Consider the following 27,161-nt stretch of genomic DNA (forward strand, 5'->3'; position numbering starts at 1 on the left):
GGGCCTACTAAGTTGACGTACCAAGGGCTTTGACAACTTAGTCAATATAAACGATTCTAGCTGCAGTGACCGTACAATGTCCATCCAATGGCCGTAGTGCTTCTTCAACCTCTGGTCTTCTTGCTCCAGCCGCCCAAAGCAGCGCTGGTCGTGCCGCCCGCTCCTGCCTCCCGTGGCCGACTGTGCTGCCGTGGAGGCCTCACCGTCCCCTACTATTCCCACCGCTGGCCAGGCCCTGCGGCGGCGGCAGCCTCACACCGCTGCCAAACGAGTGAACCCTCATACTCCTCTCCGCGTGGGCATCCATTGTCGCGTCTTCACTGGCTCCGCGTCGTCCCCTTCCTAGGCCTCGCCGTCGTCCACCGCCCTGGTGCTCTCGGCGCGGCATGGTCAACGTGGTCAAGGAACGACTTCCATCGGACGTGGACTGTACGTGGAGAGGCTGACAGTTGTGTCCACGGCGGCAACAAGGAAGTGCCTCCTTATTACGCGGAAAATAATGATTCCTCCACCTGACAGCATGGACCCACTGGACGGGCCACCTGTATTTTGTGAAAAAAAATCGTTTCCCCTTGACTGCTGGGACCCACCGGACGGGCCACCGTATTTCACGAAAAAAAAGTTCCCCCCGCTGTCAGCTCAGACCCACCGGAAGTGCCTCCTTATTACGCACAAAAAAATGAATACTCCCCCGGCTAGCTGGGACCCACCTTGCTGGAAGGCTGACTTGTGGGCCTACTAAGTTGACGGGGACGAAGGGCTTTGTCAACTTAGTCAATATGAACGATTCTAGCTCCAGTGACCGTACGATGTCCATCCAACGGTCGTAGCGCTTCTTCAACCTCTGGTCTTCTTGCTCCAGCCGCCCAAAGCAGCGCCGGTCGTGCCGCATGCTCCTGCCTCCCATGGCCGGCTGTGCTGCCGCAGAGGCCTCACCACCCCCTACTATTCCCACCGCTAGCCAGGCCCTGCGGCGACGGCAGCCTCACACCATAGCCGAACCAGTGAACCCTCGTAGTGCTCTCCATGCGGGCTTCCATTGCCGCGTTGTCCCCTTCCTAGGCCTTGCCGTCGTCCACCGCCGTGCTACTCTCCACGCGGCGTGGTCAACGTGGTCAAGGAACGACTTCCATCGAAAGAGTACTGTACGTGGAGAGGCTAACAGCTGGGTCCACGGCCACAGCCCAGTTTTTTTGTGATTTCCCAAGTAAGTCGCTTTGTCAGGCCTATTGGGCTGCAAATCTTTCAAGACGAGGAGAGCTTTCATTCGGCTGGCCGAGAAAATGGCCCATCAGTAATGAGAAATGGGTTGTACATTTTTAAAACACATCAAACCGGCAATTAGTTTCAAATATATTTTTATTTCATTTCAAGATTTTAAATTACATTAAATTTTTATGCATGGAGAATTGTTGGATTTTATATTGATATACATTTATTTTTAAAATCAGTTTGAATGTGAGTCGAAATTTCGGGATTAAAAATAGTTCGGACCGCACCGAAATATGCAAAATTTCGTATAATTTTTTAACCGTTGCCACAATATGGGTTGTAATGCTAACAAAAAGAATATGGGCTCCAAAAAACCTTAAGAATTAGCAAATGGGCTCTAAATTATTAGAAATAATAGGCAGATGGGTTGTATGATGTTTTCCACAGATTTGAGGCTTTCCTAAAAAAAGGTTGACGCACAAGCACTGACTGTTGGATGTCCATCCAACGGCCGTCGTGCTTCTTCAATATCTGCTCTTCCTGCTCCAGCCGCTCAAACAAGCACCGGTAGGACTGCCTGCTCCCTCCTCCTCGCGGCCGGCTGTGCTGCCGCGCAGGCCTCACCGCCCGACCGTACTCCCATCGCTGGCCTAGCCATCTCTCTACTCACCCACACCTGCTGTTATTCTCTGGCGACGGCAGACGAACCAGTAAACCCTCGTACAGTCGTACTCCCCTCCGTGTGGGAAACAACTGTCGAGTCTTCCCTGCCTCCGTGTCGTCCCCTTCCTAGGCCTCGCCGTCGTCCACCGCGCTGGTGCTCTCGGCGCGGCGTGGTCAACGTGGTCAAGGAACGACTTCCATCGGACGTGGACTGTACGTGGAGAGGCTGACAGCTGGGTCCACGGCCGCAGCAAGGAAGTACCTCCTTATTACGCAGAAAAGAATGATTCCTCCACATGACAGCTGGGACCCACCGGACGGGCCACTGTATTTCGCGAAAAAAACGTTTCCCCCTGACTGTTGGGACCCACCAGCTACATCTTCGCACGCAAGGAAGTGCGTCCGGGCAAAAAAAATGATTCGCCCCCTGACTGCTAGGACCCACCAGCTACATCTTCGCAGGCAAGGAAGTGACTGACAGTCGGGACCCACCTGGTCGAAGCGTACGTAGCGTTGTCATTCTGATCGTGAACGTGTACGTACATACTGGTCAATGTAGAGGCGCGCACGTGTCGTAGTAGAGGCGTGCACGTGTCGTAGTAGAGGCGCGCACGTAGCATGTACACGTACGTACAGCGGCCAGGGTGCAAAAAAGAAAATACGGCCACGTATGTGTACATACGGACGGGGTCTCGAATGCCTACTCGCGCATACATACGACCAGGGCTCGTGTACATGGCTGGGTCGGAACGGAGAAACAACGTCGTTGTCGTGTTCATGGGGAGGCAACGGAATGCGTCGTGTTCATGGGGAGGCAACGGAATGGGTCGTGTTCATGGGGAGGCAACGGAATGCGTCGTGTTCATGGGGAGGCAACGGAATGCGTGGGAGCCAACCGGCTGGGTCGGAACGGAATGCGTGGTCGTGTTAATCGGGAGGGCTTGGACGGAACAGACGATGGAAACGAGGCCTGGTGTACCGCACAACGGAGGAAACGGACCTCCTACGTTCGGAACGGGGTCCTGTTGATCGGGAGGGGTCTGGCGTACCGCAAAACGGAGGAAACGGACCTCCTATGGTCGAAACGGGGGTCCTGTTCATCAGGAGGGGTGTGGCGTACCGCAAAACGGACGAAACGGACTTGTGTTGGAGCGCTACGGTCGAAACGGGGGTCCTGTTCATCGGGAGGGGTGTGGCGTACCGCAAACGGGACTCCACGGGATATTGTTCATCTCTACCGTCGACCCCCTCCAGCCTCCACGAGCTACTGTTCATCCACCGTCGACCTCCTCCAGCCTCCACCTGCGACTGTTCATCCACGGGCTCCTGTTCATCCAGCCTCCACCGCGCGCTACTCCACTGGCTACTGTTCAACCAGCCCTCTCCACGGGCTCCTGTTCAACCACCCCTCCACGGGCTATTGTTCATCCTACCCTCCATCGTCTACTGTTCATCGAGCCCTCCACGGGGTGGTCCTGTTCATCCAGCCCTCCACGGGGTCCTGTTCATCCAGCCCCAACCGGCTCGATCGATCGGGATCCTGTTCATCCAGAGGCAACACCACGGGGTCCTGTTCATCCACCCCCACCGAGAACTGTTCATCCAACCCCCCCCCCCGTCATCCAGAGGCAGCATTGATCGGCTTCAGTTAGCAGCAGTAGCGAAGGAATCGCTCGATCGGGTTCAGTTAACAGCCATCGATTGATCGCTCGGGTTCAGTAACGCGTAGCCTGCAGTGCAATCGCTCGGGTTCAGTTAGAGCCCAACGCCTTGCTCGGGTTCAGTTAGAGCCAACGCCTCGCACACACGCGCATACATGTACGAGAGAAACGCGCATCGCTCGGCCCCCGACCTCCCACCGTAACCGGGAACTCCTCGAAATTTTCCTTGCCCTCGCTTCTACCACGGTTTTTTCCGTTATGGATGGCCCAAAGAATGTCATGCAGCTGCGTCTCCGGCCCGCCTAGGACGAAAAGCCCATTTTCTGTCATGATTTTTTGTCATAGAAGTAGGAGCCCACCACATCTATGATGATACCGGGTTTTGTCACAATTATCATCATAGAAGTGTCATATGTATGACAGAATTTTTTTTCGTTCGGCCCAAAATGTCACGGATGTGTCTTTTTTTTGTAGTGTAAGATTGCTCACAATCTCGTGCAACATTCCCGAACTAAGCATATTGAAGTTCGTCATCATTTCATTCGAGATCATGTTGCCAAAGGGAACATTAATCTTAAGCATGTTCGCACCGATAAGCAATTGGCGGATATATTTACCAAACCACTTGATGAGAAAGTGTTTTTCAGGTTAAGAGGTGAATTGAACAACATTGATGCTTCAAACTTGGAGTAGGAACTCCATTTAATACATGCAAGGCATGAGCCTATGACTAATCCTTGATATTTCTCTTATGTTGACTATCTTATGTCTTGGATATATTTGCACCTTGCATGCTATCTAACCCGTGTAGGTACTTGGATGAATCGAAATCTATGAGATTGCAACTCACTCACATCTTGAGCAATTTCTATATCACCAAGTCGCTACACAATGGTGGATGAAGACAAGGAAGCATGCAACCATTCAAACATATCCTTTGACAAATTCTATCATGATTGTCATTTTGGATACACAAGTGTTCTTCCTTGCAAAAACTAACCCATGTAGGTAGATGAACTCAAACTTCAAGTGATGCTCCCAACTCTTGATGAGCTACATCAACCTTGAGCAACCCACACAAGTTCAACTACATGATCATGATCAACACCACCACCCAAGGTATGTTATTCCATCTTAGAGAAGCTTTACTCCAAGTCATGGGATAAAGCAACTCAACAAGATGTGAATACATCAAGATGCTTTAACGAAAAATGGTAACCCCATTTTGAGCTTAAACGATGAGTATGACCAAAGATCAAGTGATCTCACTTGACTCCTAAGTCAATATACTCTAACATAGGTGACTTTGTCACCGCCCAATTCTAGATGAAGTTCTCTTGTGTTCTTTTCTGTGCTCTTGCATTTGTCTCATGCATATTTGTTTCCCTCTTCAAAAAAAACTTCATCTAGATTCTTTTTAGTTTCTTCTCTTTTATTTTCTGTTCTGCATTCGCATCCAATTCATTGCAAATCTTTCAGTTAAATTCCTTGCAAATCCTTGCGAGATCTTACTTGTCTAGTGAGCTGAGGTGACAAGTGTTTTCTCTGTGATGAACTCGGTCACACCGGGATGTTTACTTCGGTCCAACCGAACCCTTTCAGTGCCACCGAAGCACCAAACTCGGTGCTACCAATTTCACTGCAGGAAAAACATCTTGCCACTTGTTTCTGAATTCTTTTTGATCCAGCTTCACTCAATGAATCTTGTCCTCGACCAGCATCCTACTCAAATTGCTGCTTTGTTCTGTGACTCAAGGACCAAACCTATCATGACAAAAAATCTAGAATAACCCTTCTTGGAAATTGATGTCAAAGGGGGGAGAGAGATCATCACATCAAAGCTTAATCATATCTATAGGGGGAGAATACTCTAGGGAAGAAAGAGACCCCAGATGCTTGGTGTTCAAGAGGAGAGAAGTCACATGTCTTCAAGAGGGGAAACACATGTTCATATTTGCTCGATTGCATTAGCTCTGTTTATTTCCTTTGAGCTTTGTTTTTGCTCTGATTTTCTATTCCCTATCTTCTCCAAATATCCCATGTTAGATTCAGGGGGAGCAAGACATCTAAGAGAAGGAAATCCTTGAATTTATTGTATATCTTTACCTTTGGGGACATGTCTTTATCCAATGTGGTACTTAGTACTCACTCTACATGTCATCCCAGTCTTGGTACTCTTGTGGTCTCTCTTGTTTGCTCTGGCCAGTAGGTGTATCTGTGTTATCTAACCTTGTTTACGTAGGTTCATCTCATCCTAAGCCAACTCAAGACCACAAGGTAAGTATATGCATCACAGTCATGTGAATGAGAATTTCTTGCTGATGTACATACTGTTTGCAAGAAGGACTCATGAGCATGAAGGTACATTTATCATATTTTCATCATTTGCTCTGATGCATATAGCCAAGATACATGTAACATATTGCTTACTCTGTCATGTTTATGCATTCACATGCTCCTATATTCCATATTCACATGATTGCATACATGTAGGAGAGCCTATGCAAGTTTCATGTCTTTCCAAAGCTTTACTTACTACTCTTAATATCTTGTTCTAAAGCTTTGATGTATGTTGTCATCAATTACCAAAAAGGGGGAGATTGAAAGCACAAGTGCTCCCTAGGTGGTTTTGGTAATTAATGTCAACATATCTCTTGTTGGACTAACATTTTTATCTAGTATGTTTCAGATAAGTTCAACAGTGAAGTGGCATGGACTAGAGGATGTGAAACCCCCTCAAGATGCTAAGGACAAAGGATTGGCTCAAGCTCAAAGCTCAAGACTCTACATTTTCTATTTTAGTGATCCAAGATCACATTGAGTCTATAGGAAAAGCCAATACTATCAAGGAGGGATGAGGTGTTGCTTAATGAGGCTCTTGCTCAAATGCTTAGTGATATGCTCCAAAGCCCTCAACTACTTTCTCACATCCACATATGACCTAAACCAAAAGTCAAACTCGGCCCCACCTATTCTTCCTATCCGGCGCCACCGAGTTTCAAATGTCATAGCCACTGCCACAAACCCTAGGCAAATCGGTCTCACCGCTAGGAATCTCGGTCTCACCGAGATGAGATTGCAAACTCTCTGTTGCCTATTGCAATACTTTCGGTCTCACCAAAACTTGCGATCGGTCCCACCGAGATTGAAATGTAAACTCTCTGTTTTCCCTTCGTAACGTTTCGGTCTCACCGAAATGAGCGATCGGTCCTATCGAGTTTACCTGACCAACTCTCTGGTTAGCTTATTACCAAAATCGGTCTCACCGAGTTTGTGTAATCGGTCTCACCCAGATTACGTTATGCCCTAACCCTAATCATATCGGTCCTACCGAGTTGCATGTCGGTCCCACCGAGAAACCTAACGGTCACTAGCTTTGCTGAAACGGTCCGACCAAGTTTAACCATTCGGTCCCACCGAGTTTGGGAAGTTATGTGTAACGGTTAGATTTTGTGTGGAGGCTATAAATACCCCTCCACCTCCTCTTCATTCATGGAGAGAGCCATCAGAACGAACCTACACTTCCAACTTACTTTTTCTGAGAGAGAACCACCTACACTTGTGTTGAGACCAAGATATTCCATTCCTACCATATGAATCTTGATCTCTAGCTCCCCAAGTTGCTTTCCACTCAAATCTTCTTTCCACCAAATCCAAATCCTGTGAGAGAGAGTTGAGTGTTGGGGAGACTATCATTTGAAGCACAAGAGCAAGGAGTTCATCATCAACACACCATTTGTTACTTCTTGGAGAGTGGTGTCTCCTAGATTGGCTAGGTGTCACTTGGGAGCCTCCGACAAGATTGTGGAGTTGAACCAAGGAGTTTGTAAGGGCAAGGAGATCGCCTACTTCGTGAAGATCTACCGCTAGTGAGGCAAGTCCTTCGTGGGCGATGGCCATGGTGGGATAGACAAGGTTGCTTCTTCGTTAACCTTTCGTGGGTGGAGCCCTCCGTGGACCGCGCAACCGTTACCCTTCGTGGGTTGAAGTCTCCATCAACGTGGATGTACGATAGCACTACCTATCGGAACCACGACAAAACCATCCGTGTCTCCAATTGCGTTTGAATCTTCCAAACCCTTCCCTCATTCTTGCAAGTTGCATGCTTTACTTTCCGCTGCTCATATACTCTTTGCATGCTTGCTTGATATGTATTGTGTTTGTTAAACTTGTGCCTAAACTCCACTTCAACAAAAGAATTTAAAAACTGCAACTTTTAGCACTTAGTGTCTAATCACCCCCCTCTAGACACCTCTTCTCGATCCTTTCAGGTTTTCGCTTTTTTACCCATTTAGCATTTTTTTGGGTAAAAAGTTATGCCACATCAGCAAAAAGTATGACCCATCTGTCATAAACGCACTTAAACGAGCCAGATCCGCCGATCAGTGGTTTTTGCAAGACCGTTACGCGAGATGTGGTGTTTTATGTAGCGAAAATGTATCCTAGTGTTTTTTGCAAACCTAGCCCTCAAAGTGGTGGTTTTATGCAATTTACTCCAGACACCCATAAACCTTTGTAATCGCCTACTTAACACATGGTGTTTTGATGTGATAAATTATTTAATGATGATTTGTTGCACTTCTATTATGTTTGAGTAGATATTTTTTGTCCTATGGTGATGGATGATTTGTTATGATTGACATGATTGTATGTTATGATATGTTACTGTCCTCCGGTGCCCATTATACGAGCGTGCACATATGTGGATCACACTTTAGGGTTTAGTAGTATGTTGATATAACTATGCACAAGGCAGTCAGAGTGACAGATATTACCTAATCTGGGTATAGGAGTTCATGCATATGGGGTAAAGATGACCCATGAATCTTAATGTTATGGATGGGTTTTAGCTTAACAAATTCTTAGAAGTTGGGGGGCGTGCTAAGGGTTCCAATCATAAAAACATGTTTGTCAATAGATTTTGAGTGCATGTTATCTTAGGCATCTCTCACATATAAAACCATAAAACAAGATTATCGATTTATTATCTTAGCTACCGTCATGTCGTCCGTGCACCGTTAGCTCATCTGTGCCAGGAAACACCCAGACGCGCTCATGATGGTTGGATATGTCGCCATTGCGCTCAGGGGTGGGAAGACCAATTGTCCCAACCGTCGATGCGTAGCGAGCACGCGATGGCCAGTGGACATGAGCAACTATATGTGCCCATCTGTCCTGTTTCGCCTTTTCTCCCTTTTCTTCACTTCCATAGTTGAGGAATGTGCATCCTCTGCATGTTTTATCTGTCATCTGCAAGTCGTATATGTGCGCCAATGTGGCATCCGAATCTAACTTGCTATACATAGTTCTAGGCTGAGGCATACCATTAGTCAAACCCTGAAGACCTTGGTATGGTTCTTTGTGCATAGGAGTTCAAAAAAAAGGTCAAAGTGGGCCGTAAAGTCATTTTTTCATTTGAACTTGGGATCAAAGATAAAATTTTCTTCCTTGCTCCATTCCTTTTAAGGGATGGATGAATTGTGGAATGTGCGGCTCAAGTAGCCATCGAGAGGGACATTCAGAAGTTGCTTATTGAGATAGATTGCAAGGAATAATGGGTATGCTCGATGACTCGAGGAGGAATCTGTCGGCCACTGGACCTGTGGTAGAAGATGTGAAGACCTTACTTTGGTAAGGCAAGAATTTTAGATTAGATGGGTATGGTGTTTTGGAAATGAAGCGTCACATCGGTTAGCCTAATATGGATGTTAGTGAAGAGTTATTATTTAAAGTCTGATTTCGAGTCCCCCGATTCTATTTTAAGCATTGTATCATCGGAAAAATCATTTTTTATTATGAATAAATGAATGAACGGTCTTTTGAATCTAGAATTATGGTATAGTAGAAAATTCTCGTAATAATTCTGTAACCTCTCTTCACTTCTCCTTTGAGAAAAACTTTATAAAACTGACGAACTCTCAACACTCCTCTAGTCCTACTAGGGCAAGAACAGAAGTTCTCTCATGCACACTCACCACGGGCCCTAAAAACTTCCCCTTTAGGAAAAACCTTATAAAACCAACGAAGTCTCAACATTTCTCTAGTCCTATTAGGACAAGAACAGAAATCCTTTCATGCGCCGTCACCACGGGCCCTAGAAAGCAGCCAGGCAAAGAAAAGGAGGAAACAAAGAAAAATTAGAATAGAAAAAAAGGGTTTTCGGGGAATCTCGGCTCCCCCAGCGGCAGGCAGCGCCCGCCTCCCCTCCTAGCGTCCGGCGCCGACCTCCTGGACCTCTCCTCCGCCATGATGGACCTGGATCCCCGCCTCTACGAGGACGCCGTACGCCCACTCTCCACGCTCCTCATTCTTTCCCCCTCCCCCCACCACTCGTATAACTTCCTTGGTTCTAGTGTTGGCTATTGTTCGTTCGCGAATCCGTTTGGTATCGGAGATAGGGCGGCGAGGTAGGTGGGGGGCTCTTGTGATTTCCCCCCGTCCGCGCGGAATTCCTTCCGAGTACTCATTGCTCCGTGTTCGGCTAATGGATTCGTTTGCGTAGATTTCCGTGTACTGGACTGCCTGGACTGGATGATCTGCTCGTGCTAGGGTTTTTTTAGTGAGAGAAGGTCCAAACTTTGGGGATGGGGTTGTTGTGGTAGGAAAGAAGAGGGATCGATTCTTTGTCGATAATAAGGTGGCTTGTAGTGCAGAAGATTGGGACTAAGTCAATTGCGTGGGTTTCTAGTGAAGAAGAGATTGGAACTTTGTCGATAAGGCACCCTGCGGTCCAGTGGAATCAAAGAGACGCTCTTCTTGGCGGTAAGCGGCATAGGGAGCTTTCTGAGTGTTTGGCGGGTCGCTCTATCGGGGTGATTCCGCAGCGAGCCAGTTTAGCGTTCAACAACACGAGTACAGGTTGCAGAGTATTGAACCACTTGTACTTGCTTCTTAATCTGGTATTCTGTCAATGGAGACTTTAGAGTGCTCTACTAAGTAGTATTGCCCTTATGGTAAACACGGAAGTAGTAGTAGTGACTTTAAAACTATACACGGAAGTAGTAGTATACCTGATGTTTTACTAGAATCCATGAATTTACGTGCCATTAATTCTGTCGAAACCCCAATGCTATATTTATTACCTGAATCTTATCAGTGGCCTGAAATTAAACATCTATACGTGCAAGTGCAACCCAACCATTGCTGTCCTGTGCTTGCTATTGGTTGCCGGCCACCAGTCTACCGCAATGTAGCATTTGCTGGCGGATCACATCACCTCATTACCACTTCCCTTCTTTTTGCCACTAGATGCCCGATCCATATAGATGCGTTTGCTGCTTAGATACCCATGCATATTCATTTTGTATTCATGCATTTTCGAACTCTGACAATGCTTTAATTTCCAAGCGGGCACCCTCCCTGAAACTACAACTCAACTAGATGCCTGCATCTCAATAGGGAATCGTTCTGTGAAAGAATCTCCCCTGAGTCCTTACCCTTTGTTGAACATATTCAGTTTTCATTTGTAATTTCAAACTATTAAAGCACGTCAGCGATAAAAATATTTGTTTTCAATCAGAACATATTCAGTTGTCAGTTGTAATTTCACAAATGCTTTTATGCTATTAATATACAAAAAAAAGGAATTTGGACACTACTAGGTAAGAGAGCACTGTTATCTCACTGTGCCCATGGATAATAAATGCAGCTATGCTTGCTGAAATGAGTATAAAGTTGTCTTGACGTTGCCAAATTCACTTAAGGAAATAACCTATTACCGTTGTTGAGGCAGATGACTAGAGTTATTCTCCCTAAATTTTGATATTATTATACTTTCATCTTACTTTTGGTAATAGCCTGCTATTGACATTGAAATTTGTTTTAACCGCAGTCTGTCAGCGATAACGATGTTCGCAACATAGTGCTATCTTATCTTATGCACAATTGTTTTAAGGAGACCGCAGAGACCTTCCTATCCAGCACTGGGCTAAAGTTACCTGTTGATTATACTGTAGATGTGGATAAACGTAAAGGTATATATCTGCAGGTCAATACTTAATCTTTTATTGGTATTGTTTAGGGATGTGTAATTGTGTATTACTCCCTCCGTAAAGAAATATAAGAGCGTCTAGATCACTACTATCACTAAAGTAGTGATCTAAATGCTCTTATATTTCTTTACGGAGGGAGTACTTGTTAAATTGCATACAAGGAACCTATCTATATTTCTGCAAATTTCTTGCAGTTCTGGTGTACATTAACTTTTCCATTTTTGTATTCTTATATTCGTTCAAACCTGTCCATTACAATGTCAATGTTAATTAAAGATGATGAAGGAAGTCCATTTTCCTCTTATAAGAAAACGATGTGTATCAGTAGTACTAATTACTAATTCTGTTAACTGAAATACTCCTACTGAATCAACTGGTCAATTCAAGCATGGAACTGCACTTCATTTGGCGGATGGGATATCAACATGTAGCCAATTCAGACATGATTGTTGTTCACTGTCATTTGTACTTTGTTACTAGTGGCTGGATGTGATTCCTGTTGACACTTGACACCATTAGAAATACAAGTTCTATCATGCACTTTAACCTATTGATTTGATTTACCATGTCACATTAGGCTGCTTAGTCATACCTAAGTAAACCTGAGGCCTGAGGGTAATTCCTTTATGTTTTACATTTTTTTTTCAGGATACTTTCATTATAGTTTCTTTTTAATGCTAGCTTTCGTTTGCTCCCTTTGTTCTTCTGTAGTGCCTTTGAAATAATCGTGGTTGAACTAGATCTTAAATGTATCTGAGCTTACATATCATGAATTCCTGACAATATGGAGTATGTTAGTTTTACAAAATGACCATTTCCATCCCCATTTGTCTACATGCATGGGCTATTTGCATCTCATATTCTAATGCTGTGTTGGGATTTTGTTTCAGCGATCTTAAATTTTGTGGTGGAAGGGGATGCCGTGAAGGCCATAGAACTGACAGAAGAGTTGGCGCCCAACTTGCTAGAGAATGACATGGATTTACATTTTGATCTTATAAGTCTTCACTTCATTGAGCTAATTCGTTCCAGAAAATGGTAACTGGCCAAATTTATTTTGGAGGTTGGAAATTGGGTTATATGGTTTTATTAATCTGGCTATTTTTGACTGGCAGCACAGAAGCACTTGAGTTTGGCCAGAAAAAGTTGACACCCTTTGGTAAAGTTTCCAAGTATGTTGAGAAATTAGAGGTATAACTTTTTATAACCCTAGACATATTAGACAACTTCAAATCTCGTTTTCATATACTAGTAGGAATTTGGTTGTCTGTGATACATGAGATATTATGCATTCGTATGGAAGGATATATCAAAACAGTACAGATGCCAGACCACCTGAAATTTCTCCTGTGTTTTAGTCATCTGGATTCTGATTGATATCACCATCTTTGTTGAATTTGCCAGACTACGATGTGGTTTCATTATGTTTAATGATTACAACAGATCCAATTTCAGCATGATATTTGCATTGAATTAGTTTTAGCTTGTCACATACTATCAGTACAACATGATCTTTTGTGTTGCCCAAGTTCGGAGAAGTAGCCCATTATCATCACCGATACCGGGTGCTGCTAGATTTACTGAATGCAACATGAGTTGCATATGGTTGAAGTACAGAAGCGCCATTCAACCAGTTATATGTAACTTCTTTAGCATGTCACATATGGGGATGCTGTGATTTTGTTGTGCGTGAGTAACTGTGGGGATCCTTATGTTGTTGTTGCAGGACTTTATGGCCCTCCTAGCTTATGAAGAGCCTGAGAAGTCACCTATGTTTCATCTACTAGCCCCAGAGTATAGGCAGAATGTTGCAGATAGCTTGAATCGGGCTATTCTCGGTACGCTCTAAGATACTCTCTTTAGCTTCTGGTACTGTAACCTCCATATACGATCGTATTTTGATGTTTGTCTGGCGATCAATGGCAGCACATGCTAATCTACCTGCATATTCATCATTGGAGAGAGTTATACAGCAGTCGACCGTGGTTAGACAATATCTACAGCAGGAAGTTGACAAGGTATTATATATAGCAGCACTAATCCTGTCTTTATTTTTCTCATTATCAGTCATGATTCTGTATGGGTTTACTACAGCCTGTTCTCTTTTTCTATCCCATACGTAGTTTTCACAAATATTACCTTTTTATACTTACAAAAGGAAACACTTCTTTCTGGAAGTTGCTAATCGATTTCAATTGAGATTTCACTATTGGTGTTGTCAGCATCATGATGCATACATGACATTTGAACTCTTGGAGCAGGATTCTTACCCACCGTTTTGTTTGAAGGCCTTTCTGGACAAGTAAGGCGCAACCATGGTCAGAAAGGAAAGGGCTATTATCATCCCTAGACTCATGTGCCCTTCTCAGAGTGCGGAAACAACACCGAGAGTTTTTCACATTTTCCGTTAAAAGAACAGCGAGATGCACATATCTGCAGCGACCTGACATTGTTGGCAGTGTTGTACTTTGATAGAGTGGTGTTGTATGTGTTTTTTTTTTCTGTCGGGTCGTCGGTATTCTGCTTCCCCTTAGTCGTCGTTAAACATGTACATATGGAAGCGCCGAGTCATTCTGTATTATTCGTTCAGATTGCTTTAGTGTGAGCCAGTTTGCTGCCCACTGGATGTCTCTACTGTCCATTCCTTCAGCATTCTTCTAGCGCGCCGAGAAAAAGAAAGGCGGTAGTACCCCAAAACAAAAGAGACGGAATTTCAATTTGAGAATCCAAAATTTATGCGAAGGCCAGATCACGTTAGCGGTTAGTAAAAGCGCTTCCAAGGGATGCTAGGAAATACTTTCTTTAAAAAACTTTGCATGGATTGTTTCAACTCAACTTCCTGAAGTTTAACAAAGTTTATCCAAAAAATGTAAACATTCACAATAACAAATCTGTACCGTTAGATACATAATGGAATATATTTTCATATTATATTTAATAATAAATTTGATCAAACCCTATAAATTCGACTTGGGGCAAACGGAGGGAGTAAAACCCCAGCCATTTTTATAGCTACAAGCTGCATCAGCAACTACACCATATTCAAAGTAGTATTAACACTTTCCACTGGACGTCTTTATTCTCTCCGTTCAGCACGCGGCCCCGGCGGAGCACCTCAGAGCACCGGCGTCCTTGGTCAGCGATCTCACCTCGTCGGCGCTCGCCGCCGGGAACGTCTGATGCCTGTTGTAATTCGGGCGCACCCTGCTGCCGGTCTGCTTGAAGACGGCGCCGTTCTCAAACGAGTCCCCACTGGAGTGCCAATGCCAGTCCTTCCCAGCGGCATGTCCGACCGGCATCCTTCTCGTCACCTGCAGAAAATATACCAAGATCACATGGCGAGCTCTGGCAATTCAAACGCCACAGTTCTCAAAATCGTCGTTAAAAAAATCAGGTACCAACATTGGCACTGTTCGCCGTGGAGGCGATGAACAGATTGCCCTGGCTCTTGACAGTGGGCCCCATGCTCCCTCCAATGGCGTACTCCCTCCACCCGTCGTAGAAGTTGTTGACGACGTGGGCGTAGCCGTGCCTGATCCTCGGCATGCGCTGGTTCACGTTGGGGCCGAAGCGGTTGAACGCCACGGTGACCCGCATCCGGCGGTCGGCGACGTGCTGGTCGTCGTGGCCCAGCAGCATCACCTTGTCGTGGTCGTGGAACCAGTTGTTGGAGACGGTCACGTCCGTGGACCCGAGCGTCACGTCCAGGAGGCCGTCCTCGCAGCGCGCCAGCGTGTTGTGGTCGATCCACACCTTGGAGCTGGACAGCAGCCGGATGGCGTCGCCGTCGCCGGCGTCCATGGTCTGCACGGCGCCGCCGGGCCGGACGACACGCCCGGGGGCCTGCGCGCGGACGCCGTGCACGTGGAGCCCGTGGATGACCACGTTGCTCACCTCGTAGAGCACGATGCCGGCGCCCCCCGCGACGTGCACATCGGCGCCCCGCCCGTCGATCGCCGTGAAGCTCTTGACGAAGAGCGGCTGCGCCAGCCTGATGTGCATGGTGCCCGGCCGGAAGGTGATCCAGACCTTCCCCGGCAGCACCGTCGCGCCGTACCGCAGCGTGCCGGGCTTGGGCTGCACGGGGTCGTCGCCCGGGTCGGTGACTGTGTACACGGTCACTCCGTGGCCGCGGTTCTGCCGCATCTTCCCGGCGAAGCCGACGGAGCACATGGCGAGCCGCTGCCGGTCAGTGGCCCAGTTAGGCTGGCCGCGCCAGCACCGGTCGATGACGTTCTCGTGCCGGTGGTTCGCGGTGGCGGCTCGGAGGAGAAGGAAGAGGAGGGTGACGGACATGAGTAATTCTTTGAGTGCCATGCTTAGACGTGTTTGTCTATTGACACTAATGAGCTTCTTTCAAACCATTTTAAAGGAAGGTGGCGGTTTTTGGGAGCAACAAACGAACGTTTTGTTGAGTCTTGTTAATGTGGTCAATTAATAGATTGCAAATGTTTCATTTGTTTGCTTTTAAGCCAAAAGGAACTGCTATTGTTTAATGGAACCGATATCCAGTGCTTCAACGGATGGAAGCCGTTGATAAATCCATGAATCTCGGTGAGATCATAGTGAAGTGCGCCCGCATGTGTGGAATATGAGTTCTGAGAACAAAACACCATCGATACTCCATATCGATATGGCCACCAAGTTGTCCGAGCCAGTAGCGTTGTCGGACGGCCGACACGTAGCGACGAGGTTTTTCTTCTCTGGAAAAGGGGAAGGCCTCCGCCTCTGCGTCATTCTGATGCACACAACAGGTGAAAGAAAGCGGCGCAACAAAAGCGAAACATTCTCTGAAGAATCGAAATAAAGAGGGGGCAGCAGGAGTGGCGGCCACTTTAGTTTCCCACCGTGAATTCGAGGAATCACAGCTGGTGTCAATCGAAGAGATCGTTCCCCTTTCGTCTCCTCGTGATCAGAATAATATTGGTAACCGGCGATCGCAATGGTCAGCGAATCCAGTTCTGCCCGCCCTCTTCTAGCTCGATCCCGGGCCGGGCGTCTTGAGCCGTTAGCAGCGCCGTGTCTGGGTGTCCTCTCCTCACTCGTGAACGGCGCTGTCTCTGAGCATCGTGGTGTACTCCATTTGACATCCTCTGCATCAGTCTTCTGTATTATAAATAGGTAGATACGCCTCTGCTTCCTGTCAGACTACCAAGCTGATCGCCAGCAGCACTGCAGCAGGCGCTCCCCTGTTCCGGCGTCGCCGTCTAAAGCTCTCTATCTTCAAGGCGCTTCTGGGCTTTCTTTGGACAGCGGAACATGGTAAGCTTGTATGTTTCTGCATGTTTGCCTCCCTATTTTGTCTGCCAAGAGGAGTTGCACTTGTGTTTGGTTGGAAAGACAAAACTGCCAAGTAGTAGTCAGTAGCATGCTTGTGTTCTTCAGGGATGTCGATTCAGAATACCGCGCGTAGCATTAATCTTGCACTTGTTCATGACCGAAATTGGCATGTTAACTAGGTAGCATTCCATCGCGTCATCAAGATTTGAACAGTTTCCTTGGTTCTAGTTCATGACATCAAATTCACTTCATGAGTAGGAGTATGAACTAGTATCTGCAAGATTTTTTTTTCTGAACATCATAAATTTCTAGGTAGAATAGAACTGTTTGAGAATTATTTTGTGTGTTTTGGACAATAGAACTCTTTCAGAATTGTTTTGTGTGTTTTGGACAAGCTCGTTCTTACTTTTGGTGTTCCACAGAGCCTTGCAAGCTTAAGCGGGAATGACCCAAATCCTTCCAGCGCTCCGTCGGCGCTCCGAAGCATAACGAGGTCCGTCGACAGAAACGGCCATAGGTACGCGGATGGCAATGCTGGATATGAAATGGTTCTTGCAAAGGATCAGAATCCTAATCCATCACGCATTGCAACCCTCTCAAACAAGGTAATCCATCCAGGCAAACGGCCATTGCGATCTCCAGTACTGTATAAGTGATATCTGCAGTCAAGTTACTTAACATCCATTTCTTGAATATCTTTGCTCCACAGATGGTGTCATTTCCTAGCTTCATCTCGGACAACGGGACCATGACCATAAGCACTCCGGTGAGGTTCGGCCCGTGGGGCGGCACCGGCGGCACCATATTCGACGACGGCATATTCACCGGCGTCCGGCAGATCAACATAACGAGGGGGCTGGGGATATCCTCCATGAAGGTCCTCTACGACCGCAACGGGCAGGCCATCTGGGGCGACAAGCGCGGCTCCAGCGGGGCCGCGAGGCCGGAGAAGGTAACACCATTTCAGATTTCAGAGCTTCAGTTTCAGAGCATGGATGAGTTTCAGACTTTTGTGAAACGGGAATTTCGTTTGGGCAGATCATATTCGACTTCCCGACGGAGATCCTGACGCACGTCACCGGGTACTTCGGGCCGACGATGATCATGGGCCCGACGGCGATCAAGTCCATCACCTTCCACACGACCAAGAAGAGCCACGGGCCGTTCGGGGACGAGACCGGCACCTTCTTCTCCAGCTGCCTGACGGAAGGGAGGATCGTGGGGTTCCACGGCAGGGGCGCGTGGTACGTGGACAGCATCGGGGTTCACGTCCTGGAAGGCAAGGTGCTGTCGGAGAAATCCGCCGGCACGACCCCGTTGGGCGACATGCTTGCACTGCCGATGAGGGAGATCGGGGACGAGGTAAAGTCACATCAATTTCTCGACTGAACAATAATGGTACCGAGGCAAGAATGTGTCTGAGATTGTGGAGGGTTCATGTTGCAGGTTACGTACGGCGTGGTGAAAGAACCGATACCGATAGGGCCCGGGCCGTGGGGAGGGGAGGGGGGCAAGCCGTGGGACGACGGCGTCTACACGGGCATCAAGCAGATCTACGTAACCAGAGACGACTTCATCGGGTCCATACAGATCGAGTATGACCGGAGCGGGCAGTCCGTCTGGTCTACCAGGCACGGCAACGGCGGCCAGATCACACACAGGGTGAGCAGAGCACAGCAGACCGGAGCCATCTCTTTTGCAGATTACGCTTTGCTAATCATCATTCATTTGACCGAATGCATGTGCAGATCAAGCTGGACTATCCACACGAGGTGCTGAACTGCATATACGGCTACTACAACACCTGCGTGGGGGAAGGGCCCAGGGTGCTGAGGTCCATCACCGTCGTGAGCAGCCGGGGCAAGTACGGGCCGTTCGGCGACGAGGTCGGGACCTACTTCACCTCCGCCACGACGACGGGGAAGGTGGTCGGCTTCCACGGCCGGAGCGCCATGTACCTGGACGCCATCGGGGTGCACATGCAGCACTGGCTGGGGGACAGGAACACCGCCACCGCCGCCAAACCTAAGGCCAGCTCCGTTCCCAAGATCGCCGGCCCCAACCCCAAGACCGGCTCGGATAACCCCAGGGCTGGCTCTACCACCAAGTACTACGTCTCCAAGTATCTCTTTTGATTTCGCTTCGCCTACCATTTCAGTTTGCAGGAGAGTGCTTTTGCGGGGTTTTTTCTACCGGGTAATCGTGGCGTGAATGTGTGGTCTTTGTTACTGTAGTATCTTGTATCGAAGGCAGAGCTATACATCCGGTTGGGGTGTGTTACGGCAACCGGGGATCAGAGTATCAGAATTCAGAGGACTAGTTAAAAGGAACATCTCATACTGTTTCAAACGAGCATCAAGATCAGATGACATGATCATGACATATGTAACCCGCAAACCTTCTCTTGCACTCCTGAGGGATAAGTAGTGCAGTGACATGATCTTCCATCCTTTGTCACATAGTACATTTCAAACAATTGCAAAGTACTCTCTTCGTAAAGAAATATAAGAGCGTTTATATCACTACTCTAGTGATCTGAACGCTTTTATATTTTTATAAAAGAATCATAAACTCCATGACACTAACATCCCAAGTTGGCATTTAAGAAGAAATGAGAGCCACGGCCCATCAAGCTTCGAACCCAGACGGGCGACGCGTGGACACACACTCTTAGCCACTCGAGCTTTGCTCTGTTCTCATGGCATTTCAACAATCATTTGAATGATTCAAATGCATCATATGCAACATTTCGATTACAAATACACATATAGTTCATTGAATCGAACAATTTAAATTAAAACATGCATATACTTCATCAAGCCACCAAATTGATCAAGTTTACACACACCATAACATGTCTTATTTTCTGACCTTCACAAATGATTTAAGCAGATATGGGTATATCTACTTAATGAAATATAAGTCTAAAACATTTAAAAAGTTCAAACAATTTCAGAGTGAAGTGGAGAATAATCGTAACAAGAAAATAAAGTTTCTACGATCCGACCGTGGAGGCGAATATTTGAGTTACGAGTTTGGCCTTCATTTAAAACAATGTGAAATCATTTCACAACTCACGTCACCTGGAACACCACAGCGTAATGGTGTGTCCAAACATCGTAATTGTACTTTATTAGATATGGTGTGATCTATGATGTCTCTTACCGATTTACCACTATCGTTTTGGGGCACCATCTAAGTCCGTTGAGACGACACTGTATGAACTATGGTTTGGCAAGGAACTTAAGCTGTCGTTTCTTAAAGTTTGGGGTTGCGACACTTATGTCAAAAGGCTTCAGCCTGATAAGTTCGAACCCAAATCGGAGAAGTGCGTCTTCATAGGATACCCTAAGGAAACAATTGGATACACCTTCTACCACAGATCCGAAGGCAAGATCTTTGTTGCCAAGAATGGAACATTTCTAGAGAAGGAGTTTCTCTCAAAAGAAGTGAGTGGGAGGAAAATAGAAGTCGATGAGGTAATTGTACCTTCTCTCAATTTGGAAAGTAGAGAAATCCGCTCCCGTGATGTCTACACCAACTAGAGAGGAAGCTAATGATGATGATCATGAAACTTTTGATCAAGTTACTACTGGACCTCGTAGGTTAAACAGAGCACGTTCCGCACCAGAGTGGTACGGTAATCCTGTCCTAAAAGTCATGTTACTAGACCATGACGAACCTACAAACTATGAAGAAGCTATGATGAGCCCAGATTCCGATAAATGGCTTGAGGCCATGAAATCGGAGATAGGATCCATGTATGAGAACAAAGTGTGGACTTTGGTGGACTTGCCCGATGCTCGGCAGGATCTTCAAGAAGAAGACAAATGCTGATGGTAATGTCACTATCTACAAAGCTCGACTTGTCGCGAAAAGTTTTCGACAAGTTCAAGGGGTTGACTACGATGAGACCTTCTCATCCATAGCGATGCTTAAGTCAGTCTGAATCATGTTAGCAATTGCCGCATTTTATAATTATGAAATTTGGCAAATGGATGTCAAAAACTTCATTCCTTAAGGGATATTAAAGAAGAGTTGTATATGATGCAACTAGAAGTTTTTGTCGATCCTAAAGGTACTAACAAAGTGTGCAAGCTCCAGTGATCCATCTGTGGACTGGTGCAAGCATCTCGAAGTTGGAATATACGCTTTGATGAGGTGATGAAAGCATATGATTTTATACAGACTTATGGTGAAGCCTGTTTTTATAAGAAAGTGAGTGAGAGCTCTGTAGCATTTCTGATATTACATGTGGATGACATATTGCTGATTGGAAATGATATAGAATTTCTGGATAGCATAAATGGATACTTGAATAAGAATTTTTCAATGAAAGACCTCGGTGAAGCTGCTTACATATTAGGCATCAAGATATATAGAGATAGATCAAGACGCTTGATAAGATTTTTCAATGAGTACATACCTTGACAAGATTTTGAAGGAGTTCAAAATGGATCAGTCAAAGAAGGAGTTCTTGCCTGTATTGTAAGGTGTGAAGTTGAGTAAGACTCAAAACCTGACCACAACAGAAGATAGAGAGAGAATGAAAGTCATCTCCTATGCCTCAGCCATAGGTTCTATAAAGTATGCTATACTGTGTACCAAACCTGTTATGTACATTGGCATGAGTTTGGCAAGGGGGTACAATAGTGATCCAAGAGTAGATCAGTGGACAACGGTCAAAATTATCCTTAGGTACCTTAAAGAGGACTAAGGAAATGTTTCTCGGTTATGGAGGTAATAAAGAGTTCGTCGTAAAGGGTTACGTCGATGCAAGCTTTGAAACCAATGCAGATGACTCTGAATCTCAATCTGGATACATATTGAAAGTGGGAGCAATTAGCTAGAGTAGCTTCACGCAGAGCATTGTAGACATAGAGATTTACAAAATACATACGGATTTGAATGTGATAAACCCGCTGACTAAACCTCTCTCACAAGCAAAAACATGATAACACCTTAATACTCTTTGGGTGTTAACCACATAGCGATGTGAACTAGATTATTGACTCTAGTAAACTCTTTGGGTGTTGGTCACATGGAGATGTGAACTATGGGTGTTAATCACATGGCAATGTAAACTAGATTATTGACTTTAGTGCAAGTGGGAGACTGAAGGAAATATGCCCTAGAGGCAATAGTAAAGTTGTTATTTTATATTTCCATATTCATGATAAAGGTTTATTATTCATGCTAGAATTGTATTGATCGGAAACCTAAATACATGTGTGAATACATAAATTAATACCATGTCCCTAGTAAGCCTCTACTAGACTAGCTCGTTGATCAAAGATGGTTAAGGTTTTCTAACCATGGACATGAGTTGTCATTTGATAACGGGATCACATCATTGGGAGAATGATGTGATGGAAAACACCCATCCGTTAGCTTAGCATAATGATCGTTTAGTTTTATTGCTATTGCTTTCTTCATGTCAAATACATATTCCTTCGACTATGAGATTATACAACTCCCGGATACTGGAGGAATGCCTTGTGTGCTATCAACGTCACAACGTAACTGAGTGATTATAAAGATTCTCTACAGGTATCTCCGAAGGTGTTTGTTGAGTTGGCATAGCTCGAGATTAGGATTTGTCACTCCAAGTATCGGAGAGGTATCTCTGGGTCCTCTCGGTAATACACATCATAACCTTGCAAGCAAACGACTAAGGAGTTAGTCACGAGGTGATGCATTACGGAACGAGTGAAGAGACTTGCCGGTAACAAGATTGAACTAGGTGTGAAGATACCGACGATCGAATCTCGGGCAAGTAACATATCGATGGACAAAGGGAATTACATATGTTGTCATAACGGTTCGACCGATAAAGATCTTCCTAGAATATGTAGGAGCCAATATGAGCATCCAGGTTCCGCTATTGGTTATTGACCGGAGAGGTGTCCCGGTCATGTCTACATAGTTCTCGAACCTGTAGGGTCTGCACGCTTAACGTTCGATGACGATATAGTATTATATGAGTTACGTAATTTGGTGACCGAATGTTGTTTGGAGTCCCGGATGAGATCATGAAAATGGCGAGGAGTATCGAAATGGTCGAGAGGTAAAGATTGATATGTAGGACGATGCTATTCCGACATCGGAAGTGTTTCGAGGGGTACCGGATACTTATCGGGTCACCGGAAGGAGTTCCGGGCACCCCCGACAAAAGATATCGGCCTTAGGGCCAGGAGGAGAAACGCACCAGCCACAAGGGGCTGGTGCACCCCCATATGGGCCGGCCTGAGGAGGAGAAGGAAAGGGGAGAAGGGAAAGGTAAGTGTGGATTGGGATTCCCACTTCCTTCCCTCTGCCCCATCTTTCCTTCCCCCTCCGACAAACATGGCAGGGGGGCGCGGCCAAGGGCAGGAGCCCAAGTAGGATTCAGACCTACTTGGGGCGTCCCTTGGCCTCTCCCCTCTCCCTCCCACCTATATATATATATAGAGTATGTTTATATAGGATCCTAGGATCAGAATAGTTATTCTGGTAACTTCTCGTCTATATAGGATCGATCGCATGTTTCCGAACTCTAGAGCCCGTGAAAAAAAGACACATCCCCACGAACAATTCCAGCCACCACCCACGATTCCCCACCACCCCGATCTGGCGCGCCTCCACCCACCTCCGTCGGCCACCAGCGTGTCGCCCACCCCAAGCCACCGGCGCCACGCCTCCACCCACCGCTGCTGGCCGCAGTGCCCCGCAGCCCCCACTGCCGCCTGCCGTCGGCGGGGCCTCCTCCAATCCCCACGGGGCGCGTCCTCCCGAGCTACTCGATGCGTCGTCGTGGTCCGCCTCAACCTCCCACCGGCCTCCTCCCGCGAAGCTGCCGCCGGCCTCTCAATCGCGCGTGCCCGCCGCATCCACCGAATCAAGCGCCGTCGCCCGCCCCGACCATGCATGCCGCCCCCTCAAGGACCGGGTTACAGGCCCATGTCTCCGGCGAAGCCGTCGTTCAGGGGTCCGACGCCGACGGCAGGGGTCAGATGCCTTGGTCTCGTGACCTCCGGTTGCCGTATCCCTCCTGCATGCGTCCCTCACCTACGCATCTCCATCTCACCATGGACAGCTTCCTCGTCAGGCTTGAACTTCTTCTCCAGCCTCCGCCCTGCTACTCTAGCTGTCCTTGTTGAAGTCCGCCGACTGCCGTGTGCTTCTCCCCTGCCTCTTGTCACCTCCGGCTCCCCAACCTCCTGCCTCAGGTACCACACAATATGCTAGATGATGTTGGTCAGAAATACTTTTGTAATGGCCGCTGCTAGCTACTGCTACAGTCGCCGCTTGCTAGCTGCTACTGGTGCGTGCGCACTGCACTGAATTCTTACGATCTACAAAAACTTGCTGCTGTTATTTGTGCTAAAAAGACAGGAAGTTCAATATGCAAACCTTACAAAGTTCTGGTTAAAATACAAAAGAGAAAGTTCACTATGCTAAACATAAAAAAGGGCATGAATTCCACTTTTAGAAACCAGGGATTGTTCTCTGTTGTAACCTCCGTGAGTTCAAGATTAAAAATGTATTGTATTGGGAATTTGATTTTGTATCGCTCCAATTTATTGATAACTAGCAGTAGCATATGGAATCTCTTGAAAAACATTTTCTAATGCAGGCAAAAAAATGGGCACATTATTTTACTCGGCACTGATGTGCATGTTGCCTCCGTCATTGCATCCTCCAGCTCAATCCCATCGTTGCAGTCCAACGACTCTAGTTGCAACCGTTCGCCACTATTGTGCGAGGTAAGATGGATCTCAACATCTGGCTCCCGGTAGGCCACTTCCTTGTGACAAGGCCGCCGGCCTTGCATCCTCCCGCACGATGTGCGCCACCACCGGGACCCGGCCTGCAAAGCACGATGCTGGCTGTTCACAGCCGTCGGCCACCACTCCCTGGATCAGGGCTGCTGTGCTCGCAAAATGTGTGCGTGCTAATTGACGCTGATTGAAGCTCATCTCCTCCCTCGTGTATGCATCAACAAAAACTGTGTGGGTTCGCTGTAGTCCAAGTTGTGCCACAGCAGTAAGGCAACTCTTCCAGGACGCATCTCAACTAGCTCCAATTTTGCGCGCATGGGGTGATGCTGCTCCAGCAAGCTCCTTCGTCCCTGGCCCGTCCCTGAATGCGGATGTAGCACCGCAAGTTCCCTACCCATCATGCCTCATCTCTGCTTCTTTACTCTCCACTTCTCTAGTTTTTGGTGTGTGCACGCAAAATGTTGGCTTAAATGTCCCAGTGCACCAGTACTAGTTTTGTGTGTTCGTTTTCCCTTCTAGCTTAGTCCTTGCCTACTAACTGATATGGCTTGGATTACTTAAGAGTGTTTTTCATGTGTGTTCTGCACTTCAGGTTCAAGTTCACCATGCATCCCTGACGTAGCACTGCTCCGGCTCCTCCCCCGCTTGCTGCCAAGTCTGTCTCTCCTTCCTCCCCTACTCGCTGTCTTTTGAGGAGGTGGACGCGGCTACCTGATGGAGTGAAGTCGGCCTCCCAGCATCGGCAGTTGTAAAAAATAAATAACAACAACAAGTTCAGAATCAGAAAAATGAGAAGTTCAAGAAGAACAAAGGTGCTGCCTTCACTCAAGTTCTTGCAAATTGCTAGGCTGTAGCTCGTATATTGTTTGCAACTATCTTCAGTTTCTTTAGTAGCTCGTACACATTTTGCCGAAAGCTAGTACTTTCATAATCGTAAAGTTGATAGTTGGCCTGTAGGGATAACCATGTTGATCGTGATTGAAAAAGGATTATGAAATAATATTATTGAGACTGAAGGCCAAGTTTGATGCACGATGTCAGAGGATTCAAAGTCTTTTTATGAGGCGGTCGATGTCTTTCAAGAGATGCGTTCATATCTCACAAGTTTCCAAAGGTTCAAGTTCATCTATATAAGAAGGAATGCCAATTTTGTTGCACATGTGTGTGAAAAGAGGCACTAAAACTTAATGTACTTTCTATTTCTTTTCTTGTAATGACTACCTACCTGATGGAGACTATTCAATCATAGTTATTTTTGCCTGCCATGCCCTGATACCTCCTCCATATAGGTGCCACCATCACAACCCAACCTCCATTTGCTGGTCGCTGCTAGCTGTTGTTGCTGTGGCCTGCCTTGCCCTCTAGCTAATATTGGTGCGCTACTGTTGAAGTTCAACTAGAATGCTAGAGGGATTTCTGCGAGAGTTTAGCTAATATAGTCCCTGGTTTTGTGTTTGAACTTGCTATTGTCCATGGTTAAAGATTATGATGTTGCTTTTCTACGGATGGTCTTCCTGTAGATATATCATTTTCCATCCTCTTGGAAGGTACAACATTCTGAATGATCAGAACAAAAACAATATAATGTTAGTGTGCTGCTACTTATGTATGTTTGTACTAAGTTTGCTAATGTGTTGGTCGTGCATGTAGCACACGAAGTGTATGTATATAGTTGTGTGTAATTTTCTTGAATTTCAATAGTATGCGAAGTTCATGTTTAAGAAATTTCTAAGTTCATGTGTACCACATACTAAAGAAAATCATCAATAAAAAAAGGACCGCCTAGGCCATTTCACCGACAGCAAAAAATGCCTAAAACTTTTAATAATAGAGTGCTTCAAAATTTCATAAAAAGATTAAGAAATAAAACTAGGAAGTCCATATTAAAAAGATGGAGAAGTTCGATGATTATACAAAACTTAGATTTTTCTCGTTATTAAAGAATAGAAACAAGAAGTTAAAAAATTAAACAACAAGAAGTTCAACTTTTAAAAATAGAGTGCTTCAAAATTTCATAAAAAAGTTTAATAAAAAACCAGGAAGTCCATATTAAAAAGATGGAGAAGTTCGATGATTATAGAAAACTCAGATTTCCCTAGTTATTAAATAATGGAAACAAGAAGTTCAAAAATAAAATAACAAGAAGTTCAACTTTTCAAAATAGATCGCTTCAGAACTCATAAAAAAGGATTAAGAAATTTAGATTAATATTCATAAAAACTCAGATATTTTCACGTAACTGATAGAAATTCAGGTTGATAACTGCCAGAAATTCACGTACTACACGATGTGCATTTTGTATGAATTTTTTAATGAAAAAGCAAAGGCTAAAGGTTTTGTTGTTAGAAGTTCAAGTGCTCTGGCCGATAAAGTTCAAAAATTCTTGTGAGAGAGGTTGAACAAAAATACGTGACAGAAGTTTAAGGTGAAAACAATGGGAAGTTCAACTACTACACCGAATATGTTTTAGATAAGAATAGAAAACTAAAAGCTTAAAAGGTTTGTTTCAAAAAATTCACGTGGTCTGTCCGGGGAAGTTCAAAAATTCTTGCGAGATATGTTCACCTTGTATTTCCATGTTCGAAAACAAAAAA

At 45.9% G+C, this 27,161-nt stretch overlaps 3 protein-coding genes across 5 annotated transcripts; 2 read left to right on the forward strand and 1 right to left on the reverse strand.

Moving 5' to 3' along the window:
• Positions 1-9,578: 9,578 nt before the first annotated feature.
• Positions 9,579-14,148, forward strand: LOC125544956 (glucose-induced degradation protein 8 homolog). 2 transcript variants are annotated; one of them, XM_048708761.1, is made up of 7 exons: positions 9,579-9,818; positions 11,368-11,509; positions 12,418-12,565; positions 12,643-12,718; positions 13,254-13,365; positions 13,454-13,545; positions 13,789-14,148. In XM_048708761.1, the coding sequence occupies exons 1-7, from the start codon at positions 9,783-9,785 to the stop codon at positions 13,831-13,833; spliced, it is 651 nt and encodes a 216-aa protein (XP_048564718.1). In that variant the 5' UTR covers positions 9,579-9,782; the 3' UTR covers positions 13,834-14,148. The 2 variants fall into 2 exon arrangements, with proteins under 2 accessions (XP_048564718.1, XP_048564719.1); XM_048708762.1 differs by having other exon boundaries at positions 13,816-14,148.
• A 135-nt stretch (positions 14,149-14,283) lies between these two features.
• Positions 14,284-15,970, reverse strand: LOC125544955 (pectate lyase 1-like). The gene is made up of 2 exons (XM_048708760.1): positions 14,930-15,970; positions 14,284-14,838 (listed from the first exon to the last, which is right to left on the reverse strand). Exons 1-2 carry the CDS (start codon positions 15,842-15,844, stop codon positions 14,617-14,619), a joined length of 1,137 nt encoding a protein of 378 aa, XP_048564717.1. The 5' UTR covers positions 15,845-15,970; the 3' UTR covers positions 14,284-14,616.
• Positions 15,971-16,526: 556 nt separating this feature from the next.
• On the forward strand, positions 16,527-19,290 carry LOC125544953 (jacalin-related lectin 3-like). 2 transcript variants are annotated; one of them, XM_048708756.1, is made up of 6 exons: positions 16,527-16,789; positions 17,230-17,412; positions 17,517-17,759; positions 17,846-18,169; positions 18,254-18,469; positions 18,556-19,290. In XM_048708756.1, the coding sequence occupies exons 1-6, from the start codon at positions 16,787-16,789 to the stop codon at positions 18,940-18,942; spliced, it is 1,356 nt and encodes a 451-aa protein (XP_048564713.1). In that variant the 5' UTR covers positions 16,527-16,786; the 3' UTR covers positions 18,943-19,290. The 2 variants fall into 2 exon arrangements, with proteins under 2 accessions (XP_048564713.1, XP_048564714.1); XM_048708757.1 differs by having other exon boundaries at positions 16,528-16,797.
• The last annotated feature ends 7,871 nt before the right edge of the window (positions 19,291-27,161 follow it).

The sequence above is a fragment of the Triticum urartu genome, chromosome 3 (assembly GCF_003073215.2).
Source record: "Triticum urartu cultivar G1812 chromosome 3, Tu2.1, whole genome shotgun sequence".
Classification (NCBI taxonomy): Eukaryota; Viridiplantae; Streptophyta; class Magnoliopsida; order Poales; family Poaceae; genus Triticum; species Triticum urartu.

Coding starts and splice junctions, on each gene's coding strand:
- LOC125544956 (XM_048708761.1), top strand. CDS start 9,783: ATGATGGACCTGGATCCCCGCCTCTACGAGGACGCC. Junction 9,819..11,367: donor CCCGCCTCTACGAGGACGCC/GTACGCCCACTC, acceptor TTTTAACCGCAG/TCTGTCAGCGATAACGATGT. Junction 11,510..12,417: donor AGATGTGGATAAACGTAAAG/GTATATATCTGC, acceptor ATTTTGTTTCAG/CGATCTTAAATTTTGTGGTG.
- LOC125544955 (XM_048708760.1), bottom strand. CDS start 15,844: ATGGCACTCAAAGAATTACTCATGTCCGTCACCCTCCTCTTCCTTCTC. Junction 14,839..14,929: donor CCACGGCGAACAGTGCCAAT/GTTGGTACCTGA, acceptor TATTTTCTGCAG/GTGACGAGAAGGATGCCGGT.
- LOC125544953 (XM_048708756.1), top strand. Junction 17,413..17,516: donor TTGCAACCCTCTCAAACAAG/GTAATCCATCCA, acceptor TTTGCTCCACAG/ATGGTGTCATTTCCTAGCTT. Junction 17,760..17,845: donor GGGCCGCGAGGCCGGAGAAG/GTAACACCATTT, acceptor TCGTTTGGGCAG/ATCATATTCGACTTCCCGAC.